Source organism: Nilaparvata lugens, chromosome 8 (genome assembly GCF_014356525.2).
Source record: "Nilaparvata lugens isolate BPH chromosome 8, ASM1435652v1, whole genome shotgun sequence".
Classification (NCBI taxonomy): Eukaryota; Metazoa; Arthropoda; class Insecta; order Hemiptera; family Delphacidae; genus Nilaparvata; species Nilaparvata lugens.
This window is the reverse complement of record NC_052511.1, coordinates 22,808,432-22,835,788: the sequence shown is the minus strand read 5'-3', so window position 1 is coordinate 22,835,788 and position 27,357 is coordinate 22,808,432. Positions and strand designations below refer to the sequence as shown.

The following is a 27,357-nucleotide window of genomic DNA, read 5'->3' as shown; positions in this document are numbered from 1 at the left end:
TAAATTTCATCAATTTTTACTATCGTACAACAAAAACACAATATATCAAGTCTCGCCCATACTTTTAGTACCGTATAGTATACACGCGTTTTTACCTCTAGGACTTGAAACAAAAATTACTATCGTAATCAAAAAATATACTATGTAATCCTAATTGAACATTACATTTTACATAAGGATCTAATATTATGTAAATACAGTATTTACACTCTTAAACCAGCAGTTTCTTTCAAATACAAATTACAATCCTTGGGGTTATTAGTACAGGTTATTACAGAGTATCCATATAACTGCCAAACTGCAGAAACCGATTTATGTATAAAAAATAAGTCACTATAGAAACATAAGTGTGAAAATGCTTTGTTACATAGGAACAAAATAAACTTAATGGAAGATTAAGGTGTTGGAGCGTGTACAAAAGAATGATTTGGAGGCTTGAATAGAATAACACAAATGCTATGTCCTAAATTAATTCAATGATTAGATTGGAAATTGGACCAATATTTTCAAATAAGATAACTTTTTGATTTGTAATCTGAAATGAACTTTCTGCTGAATCAATCAAATTGTATTACATGTATAAAAAGAGGACACAAACCTCAAGAATCAGGGTTTATTGCATTATTTAGTTCAAATTTACTAATCGCAACAGTTATTTGGGTAACTGTTTATAAAACTATTTATTCATTTAACATATCATTTGCCTATAAATAATGTAACAACCAAAATGATTTCAACTGGAATAAACGATAAAAACTTTTAAATATGAAACTCTGAACTATTGTCATATTTGTTACATTTTTACTATATTTTGCGATTGATATATTGGTAGAAACGTTTCTATCCTTTTTATTATTCGTTTTAGAATTTTTATGATTCAGGTCATCTGAAGATTAGCAGCTTATTTGACAATGACAAATCTCTGTACCTGTCACTCTCTGGAATTTGTAATAATTATCTACATTATCAGATGAGAAAAATAATTATATTTGAGCAAAACGTAAGTTATCGCACCAATACAATATCAATATACAATATTATTAATTGTATTAATAAAATTACTCAATCATACATAATAAATTGATATATTAATAGGAAAAACATTCAAAAAATTGTAAATAAAACCAGAGGTTTTGTAGGTCATTGATATATTTCTTGGTTATGAAGCTTAAGAACACTAATCTGATTAATCATGACATGTTAAGCCTATGAAGTTTAATTTCTATTTAAAGAACAGAAAATGGTACATATTTGACAATATTTACAAAAATAGATTAAATAAATAACTCAAAATTAATTTCTGATAATTATTTAATGTATAGCCTAATTGAAAGAACTTCATGAGAATGAAAAATCAAATGAGATCATTATCTAAGATTGTACAACGTAGTCTAAAGACTTACAAAAACAATTCATTTCCTTAAAATTGAATACATTTACAAAATTTTCAATGTTTATAATTACGTATTAGAAGGTTGAAATTTATCAAAAACTGATTTCAAATCATATTATTGTAGTACTATTGGCATGTAAATTTCTACGAATCCCAGTCTATATGCTATAAATTTTGATTGAACTTTTATTTATATTGCTTACACGTTTCAACTATTTTATGAGGTGTTTGCAGTATTTGCTTTATTTTATTTGGTCTAATAAATTATAATGATTATTAGTATCTGAGATAAAATATATTGAGAATGAGAAACTTAACATAGTCAGAGTGCTTTACAAAGCATGATAATACAGTTTCTTAGCTTGAAACTACAATAAATTGATGGAATTAAACGACATTTCAAATGCCAAGTAAATAATAATTACTTAGTAATATAGCGTGAATCGACACTTTGTGACATGTCTTTAATTTCAGCAATATATTAGAAAAAATGGAAATCATATTGAAATTAACAAGAATTGTATGACTTTAATGAATTGAATAAGGTAATGAAAAGAAGTAAATTAAGAGAAAAATCTAAAGGAAGTTAAACCTTCTCACTAAATTTAGGATAAAGCAATTTTGCAAATCTTGCAATTGGAATTAAGTTTAAGAGTTTGAACACTTTTCTCAAATAAGGAAAATCTTGGGACTAACAAAATTACCTCAGGTATTGTATCAATACTTTCCAAAAATGTCAATTCTCTAAATCTAGACAATATAATTCAGTGTGGTCTGCAAGTGATTTTCAGCTACTAAGCAAGTTGCTAAAAGTTTCATCAACGATTTTTTCGTGTCTATACTTTTTCTAAAATTCTACAATAATTAATTCAGTGCGATTAGATAAGTCTTGATATTTGTAGATTATAAAGATTCCCATGTTGTTTATCGTGTCTAATATTATAGTAAATTATAAGGTATCTCATACCTATAAAACTATAAATACACTAAACGCTATTATCAGTATATTTTTTCATATTTTAACGGAAGCATTATTCTTCAATTCAGTGGCCTACATTTCAATTACATAAATATTATTAAAATATTAATAAAACTTGATCTACGATGAAAATACACTGAAAAAATTTAAAACCAGTATATAAAAATAAAAATTACAAATACATTTGAACAAAATTGACAAACCAGTGTTGAAATTAGAATAGATAGATTTTTATCCATAAATAGATGCAGTTTGACTGCTTCAAAGTTTAAAATAAATTAAAATAATATGCTAAACTTGCTAAATAATATTTCTAATAATATCAATAGTCACGGTGATGTACAGATTTCTTCTATAGTAATTTGATAAAAATTCAAAAAGATGGACAGGATGGAGTAAAAAACAAAATGATGAAATAGAGACAAAAATCAAGATTGAGATTAGATGTAAAGGAAAATATTGAAGAAAGAAATTAATTAAATACAATAGTAGTATAATGGATGTAAGAATAGAACATGAGACATGATTTATTAGGAGTGACACTCAAAAAATGAATTATTGTTGTACATGGTATCTCTTAGTTATGAGTACTAATTGTTCCATTTTAAAAAATGAATTATTCATCTATCACAGTTGTAAATATAATATAAAATATCATTCTGAAGGTAATCATTCAAAATATTGTGATGGAATGGCACTTTATGATACTTTGAATATGTGAAAAAGGGAAGGAATAAATACTATTTAATAGAAGATGAAATAAGGATAGACGCTTTTAAACAAGTAAACAAATATAGCAAGAATAAACGCGAACGTGAAAAACTAATTAAATAGTAGTTCGTTTTTTTATTTGCAAGTATTGATAGAATTTTCAACCTTCCATAATACCGGTATGCTAATTTGAAAGCTTTAGTGGATAATAATGAGGAAGTAACTTTTTTCAATTAGACATGATAGTTTCTAGCATAATAACTTGATGATTTCTGGCAATCATGTTTATTATGCTATTATTCTATCACATTCTGTATTGGGAAAACTTCATAGCTTTTCTCTCTCATACATTCCTCAATAGCGATTAATTTTAATATATGAATTTGGGTTCCTAGTTCTTTTTTAATGAGTACATACTGGCATTACACTATTTTTAATAGCGAATTAGATATTGGTGATAATTCTAGAATAAGTGAGTCTCTAAAGCAAGTAATAACTATAGGCCATGAAGAGGCCATGAGGTGAGAAGCTACATGAATGGAAATAATGATGTACGACAATAAATATAGTTGTAAACATAAAAACGTAAACGTTAAACAAACAAACGTAATAAATTATGAGTATTTTGTTTGTATCTAAGTAAATGTTATTTGAAATCCCAAATTCAAGAAAAGGGAATCAGAACTATTTTTTAATTTCTAATTGAATCAAAAAGATTTGAAACACAAATAATCATCAAATCAATCTGAAAATATAACCGCGGCTTTTAGGAATATTTTTTATGATTTTTTTCTTATCATTCTACATTCAGCCTATTTCTATTCATTCGAGTGTTGACAAAACTTTAATGTTGAAGAAACTTTAGTGTTGACATATTTTTTTAGAAAGGAAATTTCACAATTGGTCTTATATCATCCGTTCAATAACATCAAGTCGGCAAAGAAAATTTGTACAGTATTATAAAATAAGTTTGTGGAAAATAGAAATAAATGAACCATAACAAAAAAAAATAGAATTTTTTTCATTCATATGAGCTTTTCAAGCTTTGCATAACTGTATTTTTCAGGTTTTTTAGAGAATAGATTAATTCTATTCAAATCTAACTTGCATGATAAAGTGATCTTTATAATGATTTTCAATCATTTTTCACGTGTTAAATTGATATGAAAAGGTGGCAAAATGCTTGTCTCATACGAAAAATAAATATTCCACTTTCAACTTGAAAACTATGAACTACATAAATATTTTACACTGTGAGCCAGTGTAACAACCCTGTATGTTCAAGACAAGAAACTTATATGGAATTATAATCGATTTGATAATTATTATAAAATTATTCTGACTTTATTTTATCTCCACATAATGAATGTGGAGATGAATGATTTTTCCCATAATTTTATACCTTACACTAGAACAAAAAATATTTTACTAATGATGAGAATGGTGTTTGTTTCATTTCTATATTATTATCTGTTTTTATACACTATTCGTGAAAATAATTATTATACATTACGATTGTAGCGACCTAGCTTAATTGGCTGTCAGACTTCTTCGAGAAAATTTATCAGCCACTTTTTGTCTGTTATTCGTACGATTCTGAAAGAAGAAAAATATCATTAATAAAGTTCACGATTAGAGAATGAAATAAAAAAAAACTACCATTCGTTTCTAACAATAAGGGGTAATAGCAGTATAATTCATTTGTATTTGTATATTTTAGGATGGAATGAAAAAGTACATATTAATCAGCTACACCAAATTCATTCTTTTATACAGATTATTATTATAATGATATTACCCAATCAAGGTATGAACTGTCGAAAGTGAAGCTTCAAGCTATCAAACAGACTAGACTCTCAGTTGACACAATTTTTGACTTTGCAGCTTTGTTAAGACTAGTTGAGAGAAGAACATATCAAAAGTCCCTATTCCTAACTCATGTGCTAAGGGGATGAGGGTGGTTTAAATGTTGCATTTTTCAGTGTTTTTCTCCCACGCTCATATCTTGAAAACAATACGTTCAACCGAAATAACTAACTATTCTAAAATGAAGCTTGATACATTCTCTACACTTTTTGTTCAGTCAGTAGATACTCCCAACAGTTCCCAAAATATTCGCTCTTGAAGGTAATTGTTGAAATGACAGGTTTTTATCCAATGTTTTGCTTTTTCAGGGCTTATAACTCTCCAACAATGCATCGTAAAACTTATGCTTATCGTAGGTTTGTAAAGCATTGAATTTTCTTTGAAATGCTGTATTATTTCACTATTCCAAGTTTTCCTTTCATTGTTATAGCAGCTTCAATGTAAATAAATAAAATAAATAACCCTTTTATTGCAAAAATTTACAAATTATTTACATTCTGCATACATATTTTATTGTTTTCATTATTGGCAATTCAGCAGCTGCTGGGGTATCCTATTTCTAGGATTGAGTGTCCTTCGTTCATTCCCTGTAGAGCCAGACCTCCTTGAAGACGTTTTTCATCCTCTCCCACTCCTGTCTTTCTTGTGCGACTCTCTTCCAGGTTGCTCCGCCGCATACTCGTCGGAACTCCTCGTCCCATCGGTAATTTGGTCTTCCTCTGCTCCTTTTCCTTGTTCGTCGGTACCAGTCCAATATTCCTCTTGTCCATCTTTCGTCTCTTGTTCGAGCTATATGGCCAGCCCAATTCCATTTTCTTTCTACAATTGTTCTGCCAATATCGTCAATTTTCGTCACATTCCTGACCCATGTATTTCTTTTCCTGTCCTTCCTTGTCACCCCAATCATTATCCTTTCCATCGCTCTCACAGTAGTTCTAAGCTTCTTTATCAATTTCTCATTCAGTGTCCAAGTTTCACAACCGTACAATATTGCTGGAATGACGCACATTTGGAATAATTTTATTTTCCTACTCATGTCGATTTTTGATCGAAACAGGTACTTGAATCGATTGAACATTGACCAGCCCAACGCAACTCTCCGGGTGATCTCTCCCCATTGACTGTCTCTTCCAATCTTCTGCCCCAAGTAGATAAAATTTTTAACATTTTCTATTAGTTCTTCCTCCAGTGTTATTTCCTCTTCTTCGCAGTTGAATGTCATGACTTTCGACTTGTTAAAATTCACCTTCAGTCCAATTTTCTTTGTCTCTCCGATTAGGTCCATCAGCATGTAGCGAACTTCTTCTGTGCTACTTCCAATTAGCACAACATCATCTGCAAATTTCAAGGTGTTCAATATTCTACCATTGACATTTATTCCACTCTCATTCCAATTCAGATTTCTGAAGCATGTTTCAAGGACTGCGTTGAATATTTTGGCTGATGGAATGTCGCCTTGCCTTAATCCTCTTCTCACTTCCACGACTTTTCCTTTTCCTCTCAATTTGAACTCGATTTTCATTCTGTCATAGATGAACTTGAATAAATCTAGATATTTCCCACTTATACCAAGTCCAGAGAGTGTTTCTAATACGGATTTTGTTGTGACACTGTCGAACGCTTTCTCAAAATCTATAAATAGCAGAACCAGAGGGAATTTATAGTCTTTCGAGTTCCTTATCAGCTCCAGCAATACAAGTATGTTGTCCAGGGTTGAGAAGTTCTTCTTGAAGCCAGTTTGATCGACAGAAGTTGATTCAGTCAGGTAATTGTCTATCCGATGCGTTATAACCGATATAAATACTTTATATATACTGGATAGAAGACTTATCGGCCGATAGTTCTTAATTTCCTTCCTATCACCTTTCTTGAAAAGCAGTATCAGGTTGGCTTTTAACCATATTTCTGGAATTCTGGCGCACCTGAGACATGTATTGTATAGCTTTGTCAATATTTCGATGACAGCATTTCCGCCTGCTTTCAGGTGTTCGTTGGTGATTCTATCCGGGCCGCCTGCTTTCCCTTCCTTTAGGCGATCAACTGCTCGCTTCACCTCGATTTTCATAATAGGCGGGTATTCTTCATCTTCACCATCGTTCCTCTGCCGTTCTTCACTTCCTGAACCAAAAACTTCCTCTTCACATCCATCGGCATGGTAGAGCTTCTGATAATAATCACAGATGACTCCTAATATTCCTTCTATTTCTCTCACTTCGATTCCACCTTCATTCTTCATAGCAATCATCGTGTTTCTACCAAGTTGCTGTAGCCTATTGAATTGCTTGATGCTATTGCCGAGCTTGATAGTCTCTTCTAAATCAGATATTTTCCTCCTGTTTGTCCATTCGTTCCATTTTCTCCTTATAAGCTTTGAGGTTTCGCTGAATTCAATCTTTTCTCTTCCAAATCGTTTCAATTTCCTTCTTTTCTCCAGTAATTTACTTATTTCCCTTGGTAATTTCCTTTTCTTGTTCTCTTTTTCTTTGCCTAGCATTTGTCTTGTTTTTCTAAGAGCGTTTGTCAATTTGTTTGTAAGCATCTCTAAATCATCGAATTCATCAATCGTTTCTTCAATCAAGTTCATTTGTAGTTTCTCCTCAAACGCTAAACTTTTCAAAACGTCTGTACTTAGTCTAGTAAATCTTTTTTCCTGATATCGTCTTCGGTTTTCTTTTACTTTTAACTCAATTCTCACAGGTCTATGATCACTTCCGGTATTTATTTTGTCTTCTGTATCCACATCCTGAACAATACACTTCTTATCCACGATAAAAAAATCTATTTCATTCCTTGTTGCACCGTCTGGGCTCACCCAAGTCCATTTTCTTTCTTCATTTTTCTGGAAAAATGAGTTCATTATAAACATGTTTTTGCCTTCAACATATTCAACCAGTCGCTCTCCACGTTCGTTCCTGTCGCCGTATCCATATTTTCCAACACATCTCTCTCCATCGTTCTTCCCTATTTTTGCGTTTAGATCACCCATAATTATGTTGTACCTGCATAAGTCATTTTCCATAGCCTCTTCCAGATCTCCGTAGAACTCTTCAATTTCTTCTTCGGTTGATGCTGATGTTGGCGCGTAAACTTGTATTATTTTCATTCTCCCCTTTAAGTGATTTTTAAGTTTCCAAATAATAACAGAAATTCTGTGAGTGTATTGCTTGAAGCTTATGATTTTCTTCTTTGATATATTATTTATCAAAAATCCTGTTCCAGCTGATGGTCCATTTCCATTTGTATACAGCATCACATCATTTTCCATCATTAAACACATTACGCCATCTCTTCTTACTTCTGCGATTCCCATGATGTCCCATTCCGTTCTCTAATTCTTCTAATAGTTGTTCAACTCTCCAATTCTCCCTGAGAGATCTACAATTGTATGTGTATAGTTTAATATCTAACTGTTCATTTTTTCCAATAGTTATCATGTCCTTCCCAAGATCCTTAAATACGTGTTTCGTTTTGTTATCCATATTCCTTACCGTAGCTCCAACTCGTGATTGCTATTGTGATCGAGATGGCTCCTGTGTGCTCGCCTCATTTCTTCTGTCTCTTCCTTTAGATGTTATGTAAGCTTCCATGGTGTTCTTTTTCTTCACTAGTCTTGCGTTGTCGTTTTTCAAGTTGTTAGGATTGTAGTTATCTTTCGCAATGAGAGAATTTTCCTCACTTCTCATTCTCTTCTTATCATTGATATTCAATTCTTTCAATTTCTCGAGGCTGAAGATTTCTCCCTCTACTATTAGTTTATCCTTTTTCATAGAAACCCTCTTCCCTTGATTTTTGCAGTCAATCATAAACGGATAGAGCTCTTTCCTGATGTCGCGAATGTTGATGTCCAGATCCTCCTTTATCCTTACATGTTCGAAGTCTTTCTCTTTCGATAACTTGAATTTTTTCTTCAGTACTTCATTCCTAGTATAAGTCGACGTGAATGTCACTCTAATTGGTCCGTCATCTTTGGTAGGGTTCAGTCGTTTCAATTTATCTATATCATGATTTCTGATGTCGACACCTACATAAGTTAACATTCTAATGATCTCTTCTCTCAGAATCCAATAATTAGTAACACCTCTTACACCGAAAATTATCACATTCCTACTTCTATAGTAGTTTTCTTTTTGTTCTCGCTCCATTTTCATTTGAGATTTCATCTCTTCTACTTCTTTCTTGAGATTTTTCAAATCCTCATTGAATTTGCTTGAGATATTATCAATTTTCCCCTCTAAGCTGTCTAATTTATTTAATTTATTAAGAATCTCATCCACTTTTGCTTCCATATTGAGTAATTATTTCGTAGATGAATGAATGACCAATTTGGCTTGGAAAATGATTAAATAGTTTCCTATAGAAATGAAGTAATCTCGTCAGGTGGATGACCAGTAAGTGATGTGATAAGAGATTCTATACTTTCAAACGTAAACAACGACGGAGAAACATTTCACGAGATAACACCTCTCTCACCTTGCTGTAGGCGACGGCTGCATTGTACGGTACAAAGTCCAATTCTCTTTCTTCAGTTCATAGCTTCTTCGGAATAATGCTATTGGTTTCAACAAGCTAAAACCTAACCTCAACTATGAATATTATAGATTGAAATGACTTCAACTTATTACTTGTTCAATAACCAAAACTAATACTTATGCAAAAGGTACACAGTACATTAACTCTACAAACTTCGCACAACTTTTGTGATTCACTTCTTCTTATTAATTGAAATCGAACACTCGCTTCAATGTAGGGGTGAAATTTTCATTGCTGCAACAAGTGTCAACTCAGCGGTTCCACACCCTCATCACAGCGGATAAAGATGCGCACTTTTGCTATGTTCACCTACTAACTAGTCCAAATCAAGCTGCAAAGTCAAAAATTGTGTCTTAGATACCCCCTTCAAATGTCATTGTCAAACGATCAATTGTTGCAGCAATGAAAATTTCACCCCTACATTGAAGTTGCTATAACAATGAAAGGAAAACTTGGAATAGTGAAATAATACAGCATTTCAAAGAAAATTCAATGCTTTATACCTACAATAAGCATCAGTTTTACGATGCATTGTTGGATAGTTATAAGCCCTGAAAAAGCAAAACATTGGATAAAAACCTGTCATTTCAACAATTACCTTCAAGAGCGAATATTTTGGGAACTATTGGGAGTATCTACTGACTGAACAAAAAGTGTAGGGAATGTATCAAGCTTCATTTTAGAATAGTTAGTTATTTCGGTTGAACGTATTGTTTTCAAGATATGAGCGTGGGAGAAAAACACTGAAAAATGCAACATTTAAACCACCCTCATCCCCTTATAGCACATGAGTTAGGAATAGGGACTTTTGATATGTTCATCTCTCAACTAGTCTTAACAAAGCTGCAAAGTCGAAAATTGTGTTTAAAATATTCCCTCCAAATTCCTTTGTCAATATGGGTCTATTGTTGCAAAAATGGAGATTTCACAATCAACACTAAAACTGCTGCAATATGTGGTGTAGGGAAATTCGTAAAAGTGTGAAATTATACATCAAATTGAAGAGAATTCAATGCAATATGAGTTCATAATCAGCATGGATTTTTCCCATCAATTTTTAAAAAGTTTTAAGAGCAAAAATTGACAAAAAATTGGAAGCCAACGTGTTTTTTCAAAAATTTCACACCTTCAAGAGTTGATAACTCGAAAACTAGGGAGGCTATAGAAAAAGTTGTGAAATGAATATTGTAGGAAATTATGTAAGCTTCAATTTTTTATATAACAGTTATGTCCGTAAGATACATAGTTTTCTAGTTATATGCGAGAAACCAAAAATGGTACCTTTGAACCACCCCCACCCCCTTAGCACAGGTGGTAGGGTTGGGGACTTTTGATATGTTCACCTCCTCACTACCCTAAACAGAACTACGGGGTCAAAAATTGTCTTCCAAACATTTCCCTCTATAACCTTTCTTTAACTGGACTTATTGTGGATCCCACTAAAATTTAAAATACTACTTTACTATGCCTTGAAAAATCTGGTCCGCCATCTTGGATCCGCCATTTTGAATGCAAATTGTTTTGTTTTCTAATAGGAAGGTGGTCATGTGATACATGATTTCGATACTGAATTTCAAGAAAAAATTATTGGCGAAAACCGCATATCGATATCTCAAACCGAAGGTATTCACATTACTAATCAATACTAATCAAAGCAGAACGGGAAGAAAAAAGTATGAGAACGGCTTAGTATATCATAAAAAAATGTGATTTCAAGGTGGGTGTGATTGGGGATCCTACTCATATTGAAAATACTACTTCACTATGACTTCAAAAATCTGGTCTGCCATTTTGAATCCAACTTTGATTTTTTAAATAGGAAGGTGGTTGTGAGAGATAGCACAATGAGAATTACGGAGGACCGAGTTTATTAATTTTTAAGCAATGACTGTAACACATAGGTGAGAAAACTTACGGAAAATGAGTTGAGAGCGTCACGAAAATGGTCATGTACTGGCGAGATGACACGATTTGTTGACATGAACGTCTCGACGTAAACTGGACTGGTTTGCACACAGCCAAGGTCAAGAAAAAGGAAAGGAGAGGATATGACTTGCGTTTCCATAATTGAAGTAGTTTACACAATTACCAATAGATGGCATGAAATCTTTAACATTCCCCCCCCCCTTGAAATAATATATATCAAACAGAAAACGACGAAAAATATGAAAAAAATTCACTGTTGAGGTCATCTGATACATGATTTCAATACGGAATTTCAAGGCAAAATAAATGGTGAAAACCGCACATCGATATCTCGAACCCTTTGGATTATTATGTTTTTTTTTGGAAATTCTGTATCGAAATCATGTATTGCATAACCACCTTCCTATTTAGAAAAACAAAGTTGCATTCAATATGGTGGACCAGATTTTGAAGTGATAGTAAAGTAGAAGTATTTTCAATTTTAGTAGGAATCCCAATCACACCCACCATCAAATTACCTTTAAGTATGAGATACTTTTCACCCACTCTGTATGTAAAAATTTTCAACCAGTAAAAATGAAATGGACATGAGTTTCATGCTGTATTATTGGAATTCATAAATAAGAAATGTATGATCACAATAAAACTAGTACCATAATAATTTATATTCTTCAGTTATAATGTACTACCTATTGGACACAAATTAGGAGTGAAACAAGTTTGTAGGTATTTTGTTTGGAATTGGGGAAGCAAATAGGCTGCCTGATTCAAATTGAGGAGGATCTAATCGATACTAAAATTGAAAAAATAGTATTGAAAAAATCAATATGATACTGTGAGTTTTTCAAATATTATGAAAACTGGTGTCAATGTCAGTAAATGTCTTCTTTTGTTATCTATACTAAAATTAATGAAAGAACTGGCTTATACAAGTACAGAATAGGAAAATGTTTGACGCATCATCACGTCTGAACTACTCAACTGACTAACTTGAAATTTTGCATATAGATTCTTAATTAACCGAGGATAGTTATAGGCATATTTTCAATTCTTCAAAATTTCATTACTTCAAGTTTTCAATTTGTCATGCTTCCAGTTTTTGTATAGAAACAGCTGAACATTTCTTTTAAAATGGAGATTAGATTGGGGATCCTATTCGAATAAAAATAACTGATTTTCTGTCGCATTAAAATTCTGGTCCGCCATCTTAGAACCGCCATTTTTAACTCAACTTCATTTTTCTAAATTGGAAGGTAAGTCATATGATATATGATTTCGATACAGAATTTCAAGTAAAAACCGCAAATCGATTTCTCAAACCGTTCAAAAGTTATTCTCATTCAAAGATACTGATAAATCATCCATCTATACTATAATAATGGGAAGAGCTGGCTTATACACGTAGCAGGATAGGAAAATGTTTGACACATTTTCTAATTGCTTAAATTTTTAAATTGCAAGTTGATCATCACGTCTGAACTAATGGACTGATTGACTTGACATTTTGCATAAATATTCTTTATCAAGGATGGTTATCTTGCTAAACTGGATGAAAATTCAGGTTTATTGGCCAAGCAGGAGGAACTGATCGCGAACCAGCAAACAACTATAGAACTTTTGCGTAGTGAAGTTGCAACACTCAAGAAGAGACTAAGTGATGAAGAAATGAGGAACGACAATTTAGAACAGTACGGTCGTAAGAATACGGTTGAGCTTCACGGTATTCCGTTGGTGAAGGATGAGGTGACGAGTGAACTAGTGGTGAAAACATGCGAGGCCGTCGGCATGCATGTCACAGCTGAGGCGATTGACTGCTGTCACCGACTACCTGTGAGGGGACCACGTAAGGAGACGCCTCCTATCATTGTGAAGTTCATAAGTCGTACACATACACACGCACTGTTGGATGGCCGAAAAAAGGTAAAGGACCTGTCTACTCGTCACATTGGACTGAAAGGTGAGCTGCGACAGATTTATATAAATTTGTCATTGACTTCAAAACGTAGAAAGCTTTTTGCTGAGGCTAGGAAACTGCAGAGACAATTTGGCTACAAATATGTTTGGGTGGACCGATCCGGAACAGTAAAAATAAGAGTGGTTCCTGAGGGCCAAATCTATGTGATCAATACTGAAGAAGACCTCAAAGCTGTTCCCACTACGTCTAAATGTTAAATTATTTTGATCACCTTTTTCGTAGTTCAGGTTGACTTGTTTTTTTCTATCTATTATATAGTAGCTAACCGGTACTGATTTATTACGTAATTTAATTTTCTCTTTAAAACATTCTCATTAACTCTTTCAATTCTTTGTGAAGCTTGCAGATTGAATATTGAGGAATACGGATTCACTAATGCTTATATAAAAATGTTTTTATATTTTTTTATATTCAAACTTGTGGCCTAATGACTTAGGTAAATTAATTGTATTATTTTTAAACGTGTTCTCTTTTGTGATCATAGTGATTCTGAAGTTATAGGTTATTTTAATTTTTATCTTGAATTTTATTTTAATTTTGAAAGTAGTTTTATTTTTTATTTTGTTTTGATTTTGCTCGGCATATTGGGCTCTGTAATTAATTTGTGCCGTATGTTACATAATTGAATTTGAAATGGAACCTTTGAATTTTAAATTGATTATTTGAGTTCGATTGATCGATTTTTCGAGCTGAATTAACACAAAATATTTTTTTATCTTTGTTTCTTAATTACTTACCACTGCTATAGATTTTTCAAATTAAATTTCAAGTTTTTTTTCTCTTTTGTTAACAACAGTAGTTTTTTTTCTAGTTTAAGACCAGTAATTGATAATCACATACGGAAGTATCGGTCAGCTGAAACCAGAATATTTCATTCAATATCATTAACGGTACCAAGCCTGTATCAGTTTGTGTGACAGATAAACCCATTTTATCGGTATCTTATCGTTAGGTATCCGTCTACCTGAAATACTTTTAATCCTTTTCATTTTTGTGCGGCTGAAGGTGACGCTAATATTTTTTTTCTTTTTTCTTATCTCTTCACTTATTCATTTACTTTTTCTTTTTATCATAATATATGTCTTTCAATCACTCTTTGTCTGTATACTACCAAAATGTTCGGGGACTTCGTACAAAGGTCCTTAATTTCTATAATTCACTTTTAAATGCAGATTACGATTTGATAATATTGACTGAGACTTGGCTGCACAGTGGCATAATCAGCAGTGAAGTTTTCGACGATCGCTATGCTGTCTATCGGAGTGATAGGGGCGGGGGTGATGTCTGTCAGAGGGGAGGTGGAGTTCTTATCGCAGTAAGAAGGTCATTACAATCTGAGCTCTGTATTGAGCTTTGTCAGAATGATAATTTTTGTTTTGATACCGTAGGGATAAGACTAAAATTGAGCTCAACCTATTATCACATAAATGCTGTTTACATTCCACCGTCAACTCCATCGAATATTTTTCTTGGCTACTGTGAATATATTGAATCTTTAAATGGCATTCTCAGTGGGAATTTAATGATAGTTGGAGATTTCAATTTACCTGAAATTACAATAATACTTATGATCTCTCTTCTGGTTCACCTAAAGTAAAATTTCTTTATCGTTTCATGTCATTCTATGATCTAGTATCATATAACACAGTGCAAAATGAGCTTGGTAGAACTCTGGATTTAGTGTTGAGTAACTTTCCAGTAAAAGTAATGAAGAGCGATGATCCACTTGTCCCTGAAGATGGTTATCACCCTGCGTTATGTGTGGATGCCTCATACTCAGTGACGACGTCAGGGCTAAATTCAAGCCACCCACCTGAATTTCATTATGAATATCATAAAGGAGATTTTCTCGGTCTCTATCTTAGTCTCCGTGATTGCAGTTGGGATTCCGTTTTTTGTAGTGGTGACGTTGACTCTGCAGTAGATAAGTTTTATAAAATACTTTACCATCATTTCAATGAGTTCATTCCTGAGAGGAGGGTGATTTTTTCAAATAATAAGTATCCTCCCTGGTTCACACATGATATCATATCTGATTTGAAATTGAAGAATAAGTTCAAGAAAGAGAAGAACTTCACCCTATCATGATAATATATTTAAAACATTACGAGCATCTCTTAAAACTAGAATTTCAGCAGCCTATGAGGCATATTTAAGTAGAATTCAAAATAGTTTGCGAAATAATGTTAAAAATTTCTGGAAGTATGTGAATTCGAAAAGAAAAACTTCTTTTGTGGAGTCGACCATGACACTTGACGGAGAGTCCTACTGTGGGGCAAATATCGTCGATGGGTTTTCTAAATATTTCAAATCTGTTTATGAGGCTGATACACCTGATGCACAAGAGGGGGTTCCTGAGATGTCTGAGTGCTGCTCATTGTTGAATGGGGGTGTTGGGTCAGTCTCTTTTGATGACATCCTGTCTGCGATTAATGAGCTTAAGTCTGGCTGCTCTGAGGGTCCTGATGCGATTCCAACTTTTATTGTTGAAGGCTGTGCCGCAGTCTTGATAAAGCCATTGAAATTTATTTTTAATTTATCTTTGAGGACGGGTAAATTTCCTTCAAAATGGAAGGTGGCAAGGGTTACTCCAGTTTTCAAATCTGGAAATAGAAATGATATAAAAAATTATAGGCCAATTTCTATTTTAAATTGTTTTTCTAAAGTTTTTGAAAAAGTTATTTATTCCATAATTTATGATCAGGGTCAGAGAATTATTTCACCCCAGCAGCATGGATTTTTACCTCGTCGCTCCACTGTTTCCAATCTTATGGTTTTTAGTAATGAAGTGTCACATGTTCTAGATGATGGAGGGCGTACTGATGTTATCTACACAGATTTATCAAAAGCCTTTGACACTATCAACCATAGACTTCTGATAAGAAAACTTAAAGTGTTGGGATTCTGCGATACTCTGGTTCATCTTGTTCAGAGCTACCTTCAAGCAAGAAAACAATATGTAAAAATTCAACAATATAAATCAGAATTCTTTAAGTGCACATTGGGGGTACCTCAGGGCTCTAACCTTGGGCCACTCCTTTTTATTTTATTCATCAATGATCTCCCATCTGTTATCAATAAATCAAAATGTTTTTTGTATGCAGATGATGTCAAGTTGTTGAAAGAAGTCAATGATCTGAGAGATTGTTATGATTTACAGATTGACGTTGACAATTTGTCGAAGTGGTGTGTTACAAATGAACTAAAAATAAATGTAGGAAAATGTAAATTAATGAGTTTTACTCGACAGTCTTCTCCTTTCATACATGTTTACCATATAAATGGTATACCATTAGAAAAGGTGGAATCGTTCAAGGATCTTGGAGTGGTTTTCAGTTCTGATTTTTCTTTCAATGCACATGTAGATTACATATCTAACAGAGCTAATCAGCAGATGGGATTCATCTTGAGGACATGCTCACCCTTTGGAGACATAGTGCCTTTGGTACTGTTATACAAATCAATTGTAAGAAGCCTGATGGAATATGCTAGCGAAATTTGGAATCCATATTATAATGAACAGATTCAAATACTAGAACGAATGCAGAATAAATTCTTGAGATGTATTTATTATAAAAAGCACAATGTCTTCTGCCCGTTTGATTACCCTACCAATTCTTTAAGAAGTATGTTTGAAATTAAATCACTGAAAGTCAGACGTGACGTCAAATCTCTTCTTTTCCTTTATAATCTTTTAAATAACAAAATTGATTCTCCGTATCTGCTTTCCAAAATTAATATTTATATAAATACCATTGCTCGCCGTTCGACCTCTTCTTTTCATATCTCACGCTCCAGAACGGTGAGTCATTATAACTCTCCTCTGAATAGAGCACAGAGAATTTTCAATAGTTGTTCTCAGCACTTGGATATCTTTTGGTTCTCCCCGTACAAATTCCGTAGGATGACGTGCGATCTAGTCGATAATATTATGTGATTTGATATGTCATTTCGTGATTTGCATTTCTTTCTTTCATTAATTTTATGTGATAGTGATTCACAGACATTCTATTTTTCTTTTCATTGTAGGCTAAACTTGAATCAACAGACTTTTATTAAGTTTTAAAGTTCAGGGTTCAATTAATTACCTTTGCAATTTTCTCATTATAAATATTGATTTATTTGTTGTGATTTATTGATAATTATTGATTAATTGAATAATAATTTTTCAGGCCTATTGATTAATTTATTGTAGTTTATTGATAATTGATTAATTGAATACAGTAATAATAAAATTGATTTCAAGTTTTCTAAAATTGTTAAAATCTTATATTTAATTTCATTCTCATTCATTTGACATACTTTTGTTAGTATTTTTGATTCATTTAATTTCTATTTCTTATTATTTCACTTACATTACATTTCTTGTTTTTTAACATTTTTTCATACTTAATTCTTGAAATACATTTTTGGATTGTATAGTGTATGATTGTAATGTGTGAAGGAGGCAAAATGGGGTTTTACCTGTTGCCTCCATGAATAAAATTATTTATTTATTTATTTATTTATTGGCCTATTTTCAATTTTCCAATATTTTATCATGTTAAGTTTTCAGTGTGTAAAGTTTTAAAATAGACACGGGTTACCTGCTAGTTATTTTATGATTTATGATTATGTTCGTCAACGTCGAGACATTTCTAGCATAAATAATAAATTTTTGGCATGCTAGAAACTTATTTCTTTCAAAAGATAAGTGGGTATTGAAAGCGATAGTTTCTCAAAAATAATTAAAATTATTTTTCCAATTCCCGTTGCAATGGGAAAGGCTGCCATGCAACACTGCTTGGATTATTCGAGGCATGGTTATCATATTCACTGTTTATGATCATGTGGCTTGCAGTCGCTGAATTTTTCAAACGTTTTACCTCATGTTTTTGTTGTCCCAGCTATTGATGGCATAATGGTGGCACACCAGTCAGCTCTCATCGACTTTAAAACTCCTGAGAGGCCAAAATACGTTCTTCAGACTACTTTTGACATTTGGAAAACATTAAATTATTGCTGAGGAACTTTCTCGCATTAACCACCAACTTAACTTTTAAAACGAAAAAGTTTCTAGTATGTCGGAATGTTCAATGTGTAATTGAATGCTTTCTGCTCGAAATGTCTCGACATTGACGAACACAATCATTAATTAAAAAATAAATGGGTTGGATGATATTCTACACGCAATCTATGGTTAAACGAAAAAGTCGCAATGTTACACAAATAAAGATGTTATTTCTTCGGATGGAGGGCCAAGTCTCAACTACTTATTTTTTACAGACTATAAACAACAAAAACAACAAATAGGCTAACTAAATACGAAACTAAAAACACTTGTGAATAGAAACAGTACTCGTTGTATAGTAATTTTGTACTGTACTATTTGACCTAATAGAGAACTTAATTAAATTCCTCTTTATTGTTTCTCTTTAGAATATTATTTTATTGATTCAATGATACACAATTGTGAGTTGTCTTATTGAAGTTTTTGACCTACATTGAGCCACCAGTGGGACGCCAATTGTCCGAGGGAGGGAGGCAATAGTTCATATTGCACTTATTACACTAGGGTCATCAGACGGGACACCAGATCAGGCGGCCTGCTGGTATCTAACTCGGTTCACCGGCATTGGTGTCCCAGTTTTCCCTACAAACGGCCGCCAATGTTGGCTCTCTGGTGTCCCACTGGAGGTCTAACGGCCTGGTAGCCTAATGTATTACGAGCCTGAAATACACAGCAACTGAAAGTGATCAGAAAAGCTGCACTTTTCGGACTGACCTCAACTTTAAGGGACGCGAATTGGAATAGAAATAAACAGTTTTTAAATATAAACGTTCGTGAAAAAGTCTTCTGGCAGCAACTCTTTCCTATATACTGAACCTGAGCCAAGAAAAAAGTGGTAAATGGGAGATCCTGTTTCTAGCCTAGGAACAGACCACAAATAATACATTTTCTTTACGGTTTGACGGAAACATGTTACTATTATTGAACAAAATTCTCCCTGCTGAGTAGCAGCCTCATAATTTGTTTGAAAAGAGATTATTTTTCAACTTTCGATCATTGAGAAATTTTATGTTGTTTATTTTTCTGGGCAATAATGTGATTTGTTATTAAAAGAAATGAGAGTAATTTTTGACAAAAAAATAAGAGTACTCACATGATTGGGTGGGGGTGTTCACTACATAAACCGCTGCCGCTTAGGGTGGGTGGGCGAGTCCATGTTGACATCGTGGGGGGGTGGTGAGGGGTGCGAGGTGGAGGAGGGGGGACGCAGGAGCTGTTTGCTGGTACCGTGACGCGCAAATTCTCCCGCCATGAATGTGCTCAGCTCAACCGACCGCTGGCGTTTCACACCGCAACCCACTACAAAATTTAACAAATTAGTCAAAACAAACATAAAAAATCTGGTGTGGTACACTCACACAACTTTCCTTGCTCATTAAACTGGGAGCCTCATTCTTAAACTACAATAATTTAGAGAAATAACATAATGACGATTGGCGGCAACATAATTATTTGAAACTACGATCAGACTACTGTATATGTGTGTATATAATAGTTTTCAGAGTACTTTTTCCTTTGTGTAAATTGTGAAATCCGATGATTTTTTAAAAATCGTCAAAACAGCTGTTCTACAGATGAAATATCTCGACTATGTGTTATTTTTATAGACTGCTCTACCTACCTACCTCATGCACGAGAAGGAGGTTACAAAGTCCATTTCTGAAGGATGGGGTGAACCCCCCCATTAGTTTCCCAGAAAGGAGACTCATGCCAGTTGATGGAGCTGATAAATAACTATACAGAGTATGAATTTTAAATAAATCAGTCGAGTAAATTTTGAGAAAATCGTGAAAAACATGGTTTTTCAGTAATTATTCGCCATTTTTCTCGAGAATATTACGCAGCTCCTGCAATTTTCCCAGAAGGAGACTCATGCCAGTTGATAGAGCTGATAAATAACTATACAGGGTATAAATTTGAAGAAAATCATTAGAGCCGTTTTCGAGAAAACCGTGAAAAACATGGTTTTTTAGTGATTATCCGCCATTTTTCTCAATAATATTACGGAGCTCCTGGAATTTTTCCAGAAACGAGACTCATGTCAGTTGATAGGGCTTATAAATAGCTATCCATGGTATAAATTTGGAGAAAATCGTTAGAGCCGTTTTCGAGAAAACCGTGAAAAACATGGTTTTTTAGTGATTATCCGTCATTTTTTTCAATAATATTACGGAGCTCCTGGAATTTTTCCAGAAATGAGACTCATGTCAGTTGATAGGGCTTATAAATAGCTATTCATGGTATAAATTTGAAGAAAATCGTTAGAGCCATTTTCGAGAAAAACGTGAAAAACATGGTTTTTTAGTAATTATCCGCCATTTTTTCCGCCATCTTGAATTGAATTTTATTGAATTTCTTATTGTCGGGTCCCCATGGTATAAGGACCTTAAGTTTAAAATTTCAAGTCAATCGGTTAATTAGGAATGGAGTTATCGTGTTCACAGACATACACACACACACACACATACACACACACACACACATACACACACACACAGACCAATACCCAAAAATCATGTTTTTGGGCTCAGGGGACCTTGAAACGTATAGAAAACTTGAAATTGGGGTATCTTAATTTTTTTTGGAAAGCAATACTTTCCTTACCTATGGTAATAGGGCAAGGAAAGTAAAACTATAATATAGGTTACGAGTTTGTAATTGTGTCGTTTTATTGTAGAAATGTATTTTGTGGAAGAAATTAATTGATTGAATTTATTAATTTCACATTGACAAACTATATGGATGATAGGGTCAAGAAGCACAGTCAAAAACTGTCAATTTCCCAACTTTTTATATGAATGGTCCCAGAAAATTTATATTTGAATTAAATTTGATAAAATTGAAAAGTAATTGGTATCTTACAAATAATTTATAGATTTAAAATTACTAAAACTTACTGAGTAATAGGACTATTTTGTGAATTTAAAACTATTACAGACGACTGAATAAGAAAGTGTAGGTACTGATTATATTTTCTACATTTTATCGATTTATTAAGAGTAATGATAATACAAATTATTGGAACAAAATACACAGCCTACAACTTTTGTCTTACTATTCTACCTATTTCTTTCATAAATCTATAATCTATATCTATTTTGATGGAAATAGGGCTTCATTTAAAAAATATTTTTATTAGCTAGCTAATTATGCTTATATGTCTTACTATGTCTTAACTCAAATCATACTAAGTGACAATACCATATATATTCTCTTGGAGCCATATTCAAAGTTAATGTTTTTTCCTTTTTAATTGATGATTTTATACAGCACTCTTCTACCTTTTTAGTATAAGAATCTTAAGCATTTATACCTACTGTAAAATAGTAGCTACATAATATCAAATTCATTGTTAATTACATTAAAAATATTGTAGCACTATATTCAATACGTGAACTATAATATGATGAGTTGAAATTATTTTAATAAACTAGAAGAATAACTCTTAATTCTCAACTTTTTAAACTTCTTATAAGGTAATTTAATTATTTTTTTCATCCATTGTTCCAAGTACAAAACATGAAATGACCGAGAAAGAGCCACAGGCTTAGTACAAAGAGGTTCTTATCCGGAATTTTGAAAGATATAATATTGTCCAAAAAAGCTTTGATTATATACATGAATACTAATTAAATATTATTGATTCAAATAAGAATGCAAGAAAACAACACAACAGTGGTCAATTGGACAAGTGAAAAATTGAAAAATATAAAAAATTATTCAAATAGTTATAATTAATGAATAATTGATATGTTATACCTGGCAACGATAGGGCTTCCCTGAACATGTGTAGGTTGTCATCTAGTGTGCTGTTGGTGTTTGTTTGGCCGAAATGATGGTGGAGTTCCGAGTTGGACTGGTGATGGAGGTTGGGTGAATGGCGGTCAGTGACCAGCAGAAGAGGACGTGGAGATGATCTGAAAACAAACAATAAATAAATAGATCTACAATTTTTCAAAAACAATTGAGCTTAAAAAATAAAATAACATAGTTGAACAGTTACTGGTGTAAAACATACATAAAGTTGAGCAAGTTGACTGTACTACTGAGTGGTCTATTACAGTCAATTTTGAATGTATGACAATACATCACTTGATGGAAATCACTTGAAAAAATATCTATCTTCATGGAACAATAGTAGCGGATAAGCAGAGGTGTCATTTAACAATACAGTTCAACTAAAGACTTGACATATTTTTAAAAAAAACTACCCAATTTGACTTGTCAGTTAGTAATTTCAAACTATTAAATTAATATCGAGGTAAGTTGAGCTGAACAAAGCTGTATAATTTAATGTGTACTGTCACTGTATGATAATATTTGGATGTTTTTTGGTAATATTCCAAATTTGTGTCTAATGGAAATTTCTTTCTACGGGTTGGAACGGGTTTTTTAATATAACAAGATCATTGCTCAGGTCTCAAAGTAGTCCACTCTTCAGCAGAATTCATCATTTAATTTTCTTAATTGTTGATGAGACTATACGCATTTTCAGTGAGTGAATGTTTATAGAAAATTAGCCAAAATAATTAAAAAATAGTTTCAAGCCTTGAATACTTATATAATTATCAGAAACTGAAATACTGTATTGACCATTCAACGATTTTAATCAGACACGACAGACAACACACAGAATGCCCTCAGATTGGTTGAAACTCAGCTGTTAATGATAATTATATCCTATTCTCCCAAAGCTGAATTTTAGCCAATCGGAGGACAATTCTGAGTATTGGTTAGTGTAAAAATGACCATTCACAGGAATTTCTATGTGTTGTATTGGCGAGAAACTGCTGAATGTGAAAACGGCCATTGTCGTCCAATTGGCTGATTTGGTCGACTGTCGGCCAATTTAAACACTTGGGTTAAAGAACGGAGACGGGGCCGCGCTACCAGTACACTGGGCTATTGTTCCAAAAAGGTTTATCCTGCAACTCTCGACTATCACACTCTATTGTCCTCTGAATCAGCTTCATTACCCTCATTAGTGGTCGGAGTGGCCCCATCTGCTTTCAATTATTCAATTATTTCTAATGGTTCATTTTGATGAAACTCAACTTGCTCACAAGCTGCATTCAGACTAACTTGAGTTACATACAATTCGTGGTTACACACCACGTGCGCTATTCAATATATTCATCAGCTGATGAAATGCGTATTATATTATTTATTTGTATGAATATATCAAATAATTCATTATAATGTTTAGTATGATAATAATTATAGCATCAGCTTATGGAAAGCGTACGGCGTGTGTTTGTGGCACAAGTCTTCTTAAAAAATAAAAATAATACGTTCTTAGTTTAACTAGATTTGTACTTATAATCGAGAGTAATGTGCGTGTTTATCCAATCAATGTAGACTACCACTGGTTTACAGCTGAAAATGCCTTCAAGTAATCAGACTGGGCCACCAATTTATTCCTCGGAGTGGAATCCTTAACAATAGACGACGAAAATGTCGAAACTCATTAACAATAGGCGACCACTGAAGGGTCACTAGAACTTCTACCTGCTCATGCATTGCTTTCGGTAGCCCCGTCTCCTTTCTTTTACCCAAACACTTTTTTCACGGCAATCGCCTTTGTCTATAGATTAATCGCCTTCTAGATTTTCGTCTATAGCCTTCGTCTATAGATTAATCGCATTATAGATTTTCGCCTTCGTTCAATAAGATTATCAACAAATTTATATTTGAAATACGGGTCCTTATCCGACAATTATACTTCCAAGCAAAGATTACTCACAAATCTATGCTATAAAGTGTCAGGCGATTCGGTATTTCAACATCCAAATACTCCGCCACAATGATAAAAATGTATTCAAATTTGATTGCATAGCCACAGAATACAGCATGTATCACTTAATTATATACATACATAGGCTATCAATATAATTTTCATACATATGAGTTACCGTACATATATTTTTCTACACAAACTATAGGTCTAAGTGGCAAAAGGATTCTCTTCCTAATTTCAACTTTACAGTACAATCAAATTAATATAATAATGGAAATAAATATACAACTTACGTTTCATAGTGAGCTTGGCTATAATATGTGACATACAATTGAGTTTATCTAGAATTACCTGTGATGATGAGGTGTAGCACGGGGAGGTAGTGATTTGCCGGCCAGATATGAAATCAAATCTTCTCTGCGGATATAACGGCGCTTTTTTCGTGCCCAATTCAGAATTTCTTTGTTACGTCGTTGGTAGCCAGTTTGAATCCCTAATTCACCAGATTTACGGATTGATTCGGATGATTCTGAGGAAAAAATATAAAAAATCTTTCAAAAATTTATAATTATAAGAGAAAATTGGAATTCATTCGACAAACAGCAAGATGTGAGCTAACTAGAGTAGAAGAAAACATAACCTAACTTTTTATTGTTTTTGTTACGGTAGGGAAATATACTTTTGTTTAAAATCTAGCATAATAAAGCAGTATTGAAGCTATTTTTGTTTAAATATGGATATTATTACAATAATTTTTTCAAGTTCTAAGAGATGACAACTCATAATTCGTTATGTTTCATGATTTTTACAAGGTAACCTTCCAGATGACCTAACCATAACAAGCAAATACTTTTGTATGAAATTCAAATATTTATAAAAGAATGTTCACCTTTGTAAAGAGTGGCAACTGTTCCAGCAGCAGTCTGGAATGGCACCCAAAGAGAAGACGAATGTTGAAGACGATCTGTAAAGTATAAATAATAGTTAAAGTAAAAAATCTAAGATCAATAGCTAAGAACAAAATGGTTGATAAAGGTTCGTCATGAGACGTAGATTAGCCTACCAAACGACAAGACGTGCAATATTAAAATAAAACATGAGATTACCTTTGTACAATTGAGCTATAGATGCTGCAGCATTTTGAAAACTATACCATGCTTTTTGAGTAGATAAATCTCGTTCACTATTCAGCTGTCCTTCATATTCGGGCTCACTGTCTAGATGTTGCATGCATTGCTGTTCCCAATTAGTAAACCAAACGTCCGACAATGAGTCTTCATCTCTTTCCCTGTCGTCATTCATTGTTCTAACAAAGTTTTAAAAATAAATCGTTTGTATTAAATAGTTCTTAAAGCTACCAAAGACTTGAAAAACACGACAGCAGTAATAACTATGACTTATTACTGTGTAACCACCCTATCATCTACCATAACTATTGTGAGTTGTGAGCTTGTGAGAATAAATTGTAAGCACTGAGCAGTCAGCACTGCAAGGTGCAAGCAAATACGATGTACACACGACAATCAGCTGTACAGATATGGTTCCTATGTTTAATTCTTCTAAAAAAAGACTCAAATAAAAATTAAAAATATATATATTTTATTTTCCCTACAACAAGATCAATCCATTCCAATTACCACTTTTTTACTAAATTACTTTTGAAATGAAATTACTTTGTCACAGAAAAAAGTCGAACTTGGACGACGACAATACTAGCTTATCCAGTGTAGAACTACTTGATGTCTCAGCTTGTCGCTGCATGGATGCGACAAGCTGAAGCAATTTGTGAAATTATGTTTGTAGCGTGAATGTTGATGTTGTGGAACTTTTCCATAATCGAAGTAGATTTTTTGACAACATTTTAAGTCTATTCAATTTATGAAATATTCAATTACAACAGCCCTAAATTATATATTTTTTTTGAATGATAATAATTGACTGCATACTTGATTCTACCAAGGATGGTCTAGATATTTGAACATAAAAAATCGCCTAGACTCTACAATAACATTGTCCAAGTGTGCAATAAGTATAATAATAGTGAGGGGTGTGATTGGGTGGTCATCTTAGAAATCTGCAAATTTTGAAATGTGTAGCCAGGCGCAATTAGCAACTTCTAATTGCCACACACAAAGTAGAAGATTCCTCCTCTTCTCTGTGGTTGAACACTACAGGTAGGCACACACAGATCGCTATTGGACAGACGGCATGCATAAGACAATTAGATTTGATACATTGTTTTCAATTGGAGTGCGCATACCTATAGTGAGGTCCACGTTATAATGGCAGTGGACAAAGATAGGAGAATATCAATGCAGATTCTCTGCATTAATTAATTATATTTCTAAACTGTCAAAAACATAATTGGCATCAATGTGGAGCTGGAAAAGGATAGTACCACCGGCTTTGTCGAATGATAGACAAGGATAGCAATTCCAAAGTTGAACAACTACTGTCATTATAACGTGGACCTCACTATATCCGATACGTGGACCTCACTATATACAATGCGGATATAGTGAGGTCCACGTTATAATGGCAGTATTTGATCAACTTTGGTGTTGTTATCCTTGTCTATTATTCCACAAAACACATAGTACTATCGTTTTCTAGCTCCACAACGTTGCCAAATCATTTTTTAATAATGTAGAAATATAATTAATCAAGGCAGACAAACAACAATGCTGTTCTCCTATCTTTATCCACTGTCATTATAACGTGATCCTCAATATAGGTATACGTACTCCAATTGAAAACAATGCATCAAATCTAATCATCCAATGCATGCCATCCGTCCGATGATGATCTGTGTGTGCCCAACTTACCACTTCCCTTGACCTGCAAGACATGTTGAGGTGCATTTTTGATTGTGGGTAAATTTCCACAGTCGACAACAACAAGCATTGTTGACATTCATATTGTCCAAATTTCAAGTGTGCTGAAACAGTTGATCAAAAAATAGCTTTTTATTTTTTTGTCTCTATTATTAAAGAATTAAACATTTCTAATAATATAAACATATTGTAATTTAAAAGTATAAAAAAGTATAAGCTCAACCTGCCTCATTAAAACCTATTTGAACATAATCTTCAAGATTATGTAGAAAAATTGAAATCCACCCAATCTGAGATTCTCTCCCTGTCGTGGTCAATGATAACATTTGCACACAAACGAAACCCAGCTTTATATT

General features: G+C 33.1%; 1 protein-coding gene across 2 annotated transcripts; it reads right to left on the bottom strand.

Annotated features, from left to right (window-relative positions):
- On the bottom strand, positions 1–25,877 carry LOC111057767 (UPF0472 protein C16orf72 homolog). 2 transcript variants are annotated; one of them, XM_022345236.2, is made up of 6 exons: positions 25,274–25,680; positions 25,057–25,131; positions 24,519–24,696; positions 22,190–22,347; positions 19,524–19,729; positions 1–4,679 (listed from the first exon to the last, which is right to left on the bottom strand). In XM_022345236.2, exons 1-5 carry the CDS (start codon positions 25,467–25,469, stop codon positions 19,545–19,547), a joined length of 792 nt encoding a protein of 263 aa, XP_022200928.1. In that variant the 5' UTR covers positions 25,470–25,680; the 3' UTR covers positions 1–4,679; positions 19,524–19,544. The 2 variants fall into 2 exon arrangements, with proteins under 2 accessions (XP_022200928.1, XP_022200929.1); XM_022345237.2 differs by lacking the exon at positions 1–4,679 and adding an exon at positions 15,920–15,983 and having other exon boundaries at positions 25,274–25,877.
- Between the last annotated feature and the right edge of the window lie 1,480 nt (positions 25,878–27,357).

Excerpts from the sequence above, each read along its gene's own strand:
- LOC111057767 (XM_022345237.2), bottom strand. The coding sequence starts at position 25,469 with ATGAATGACGACAGGGAAAGAGATGAAGACTCATTGTCGGACGTTTGG. Across the intron at positions 22,348-24,518 it reads GCTACACCTCATCATCACAG|ATCATCTCCACGTCCTCTTC; the intron begins GTAATTCTAGAT and ends GTTTGTTTTCAG. Across the intron at positions 19,730-22,189 it reads GGAAGCCCTATCGTTGCCAG|TGGGTTGCGGTGTGAAACGC; the intron begins GTATAACATATC and ends TAAATTTTGTAG.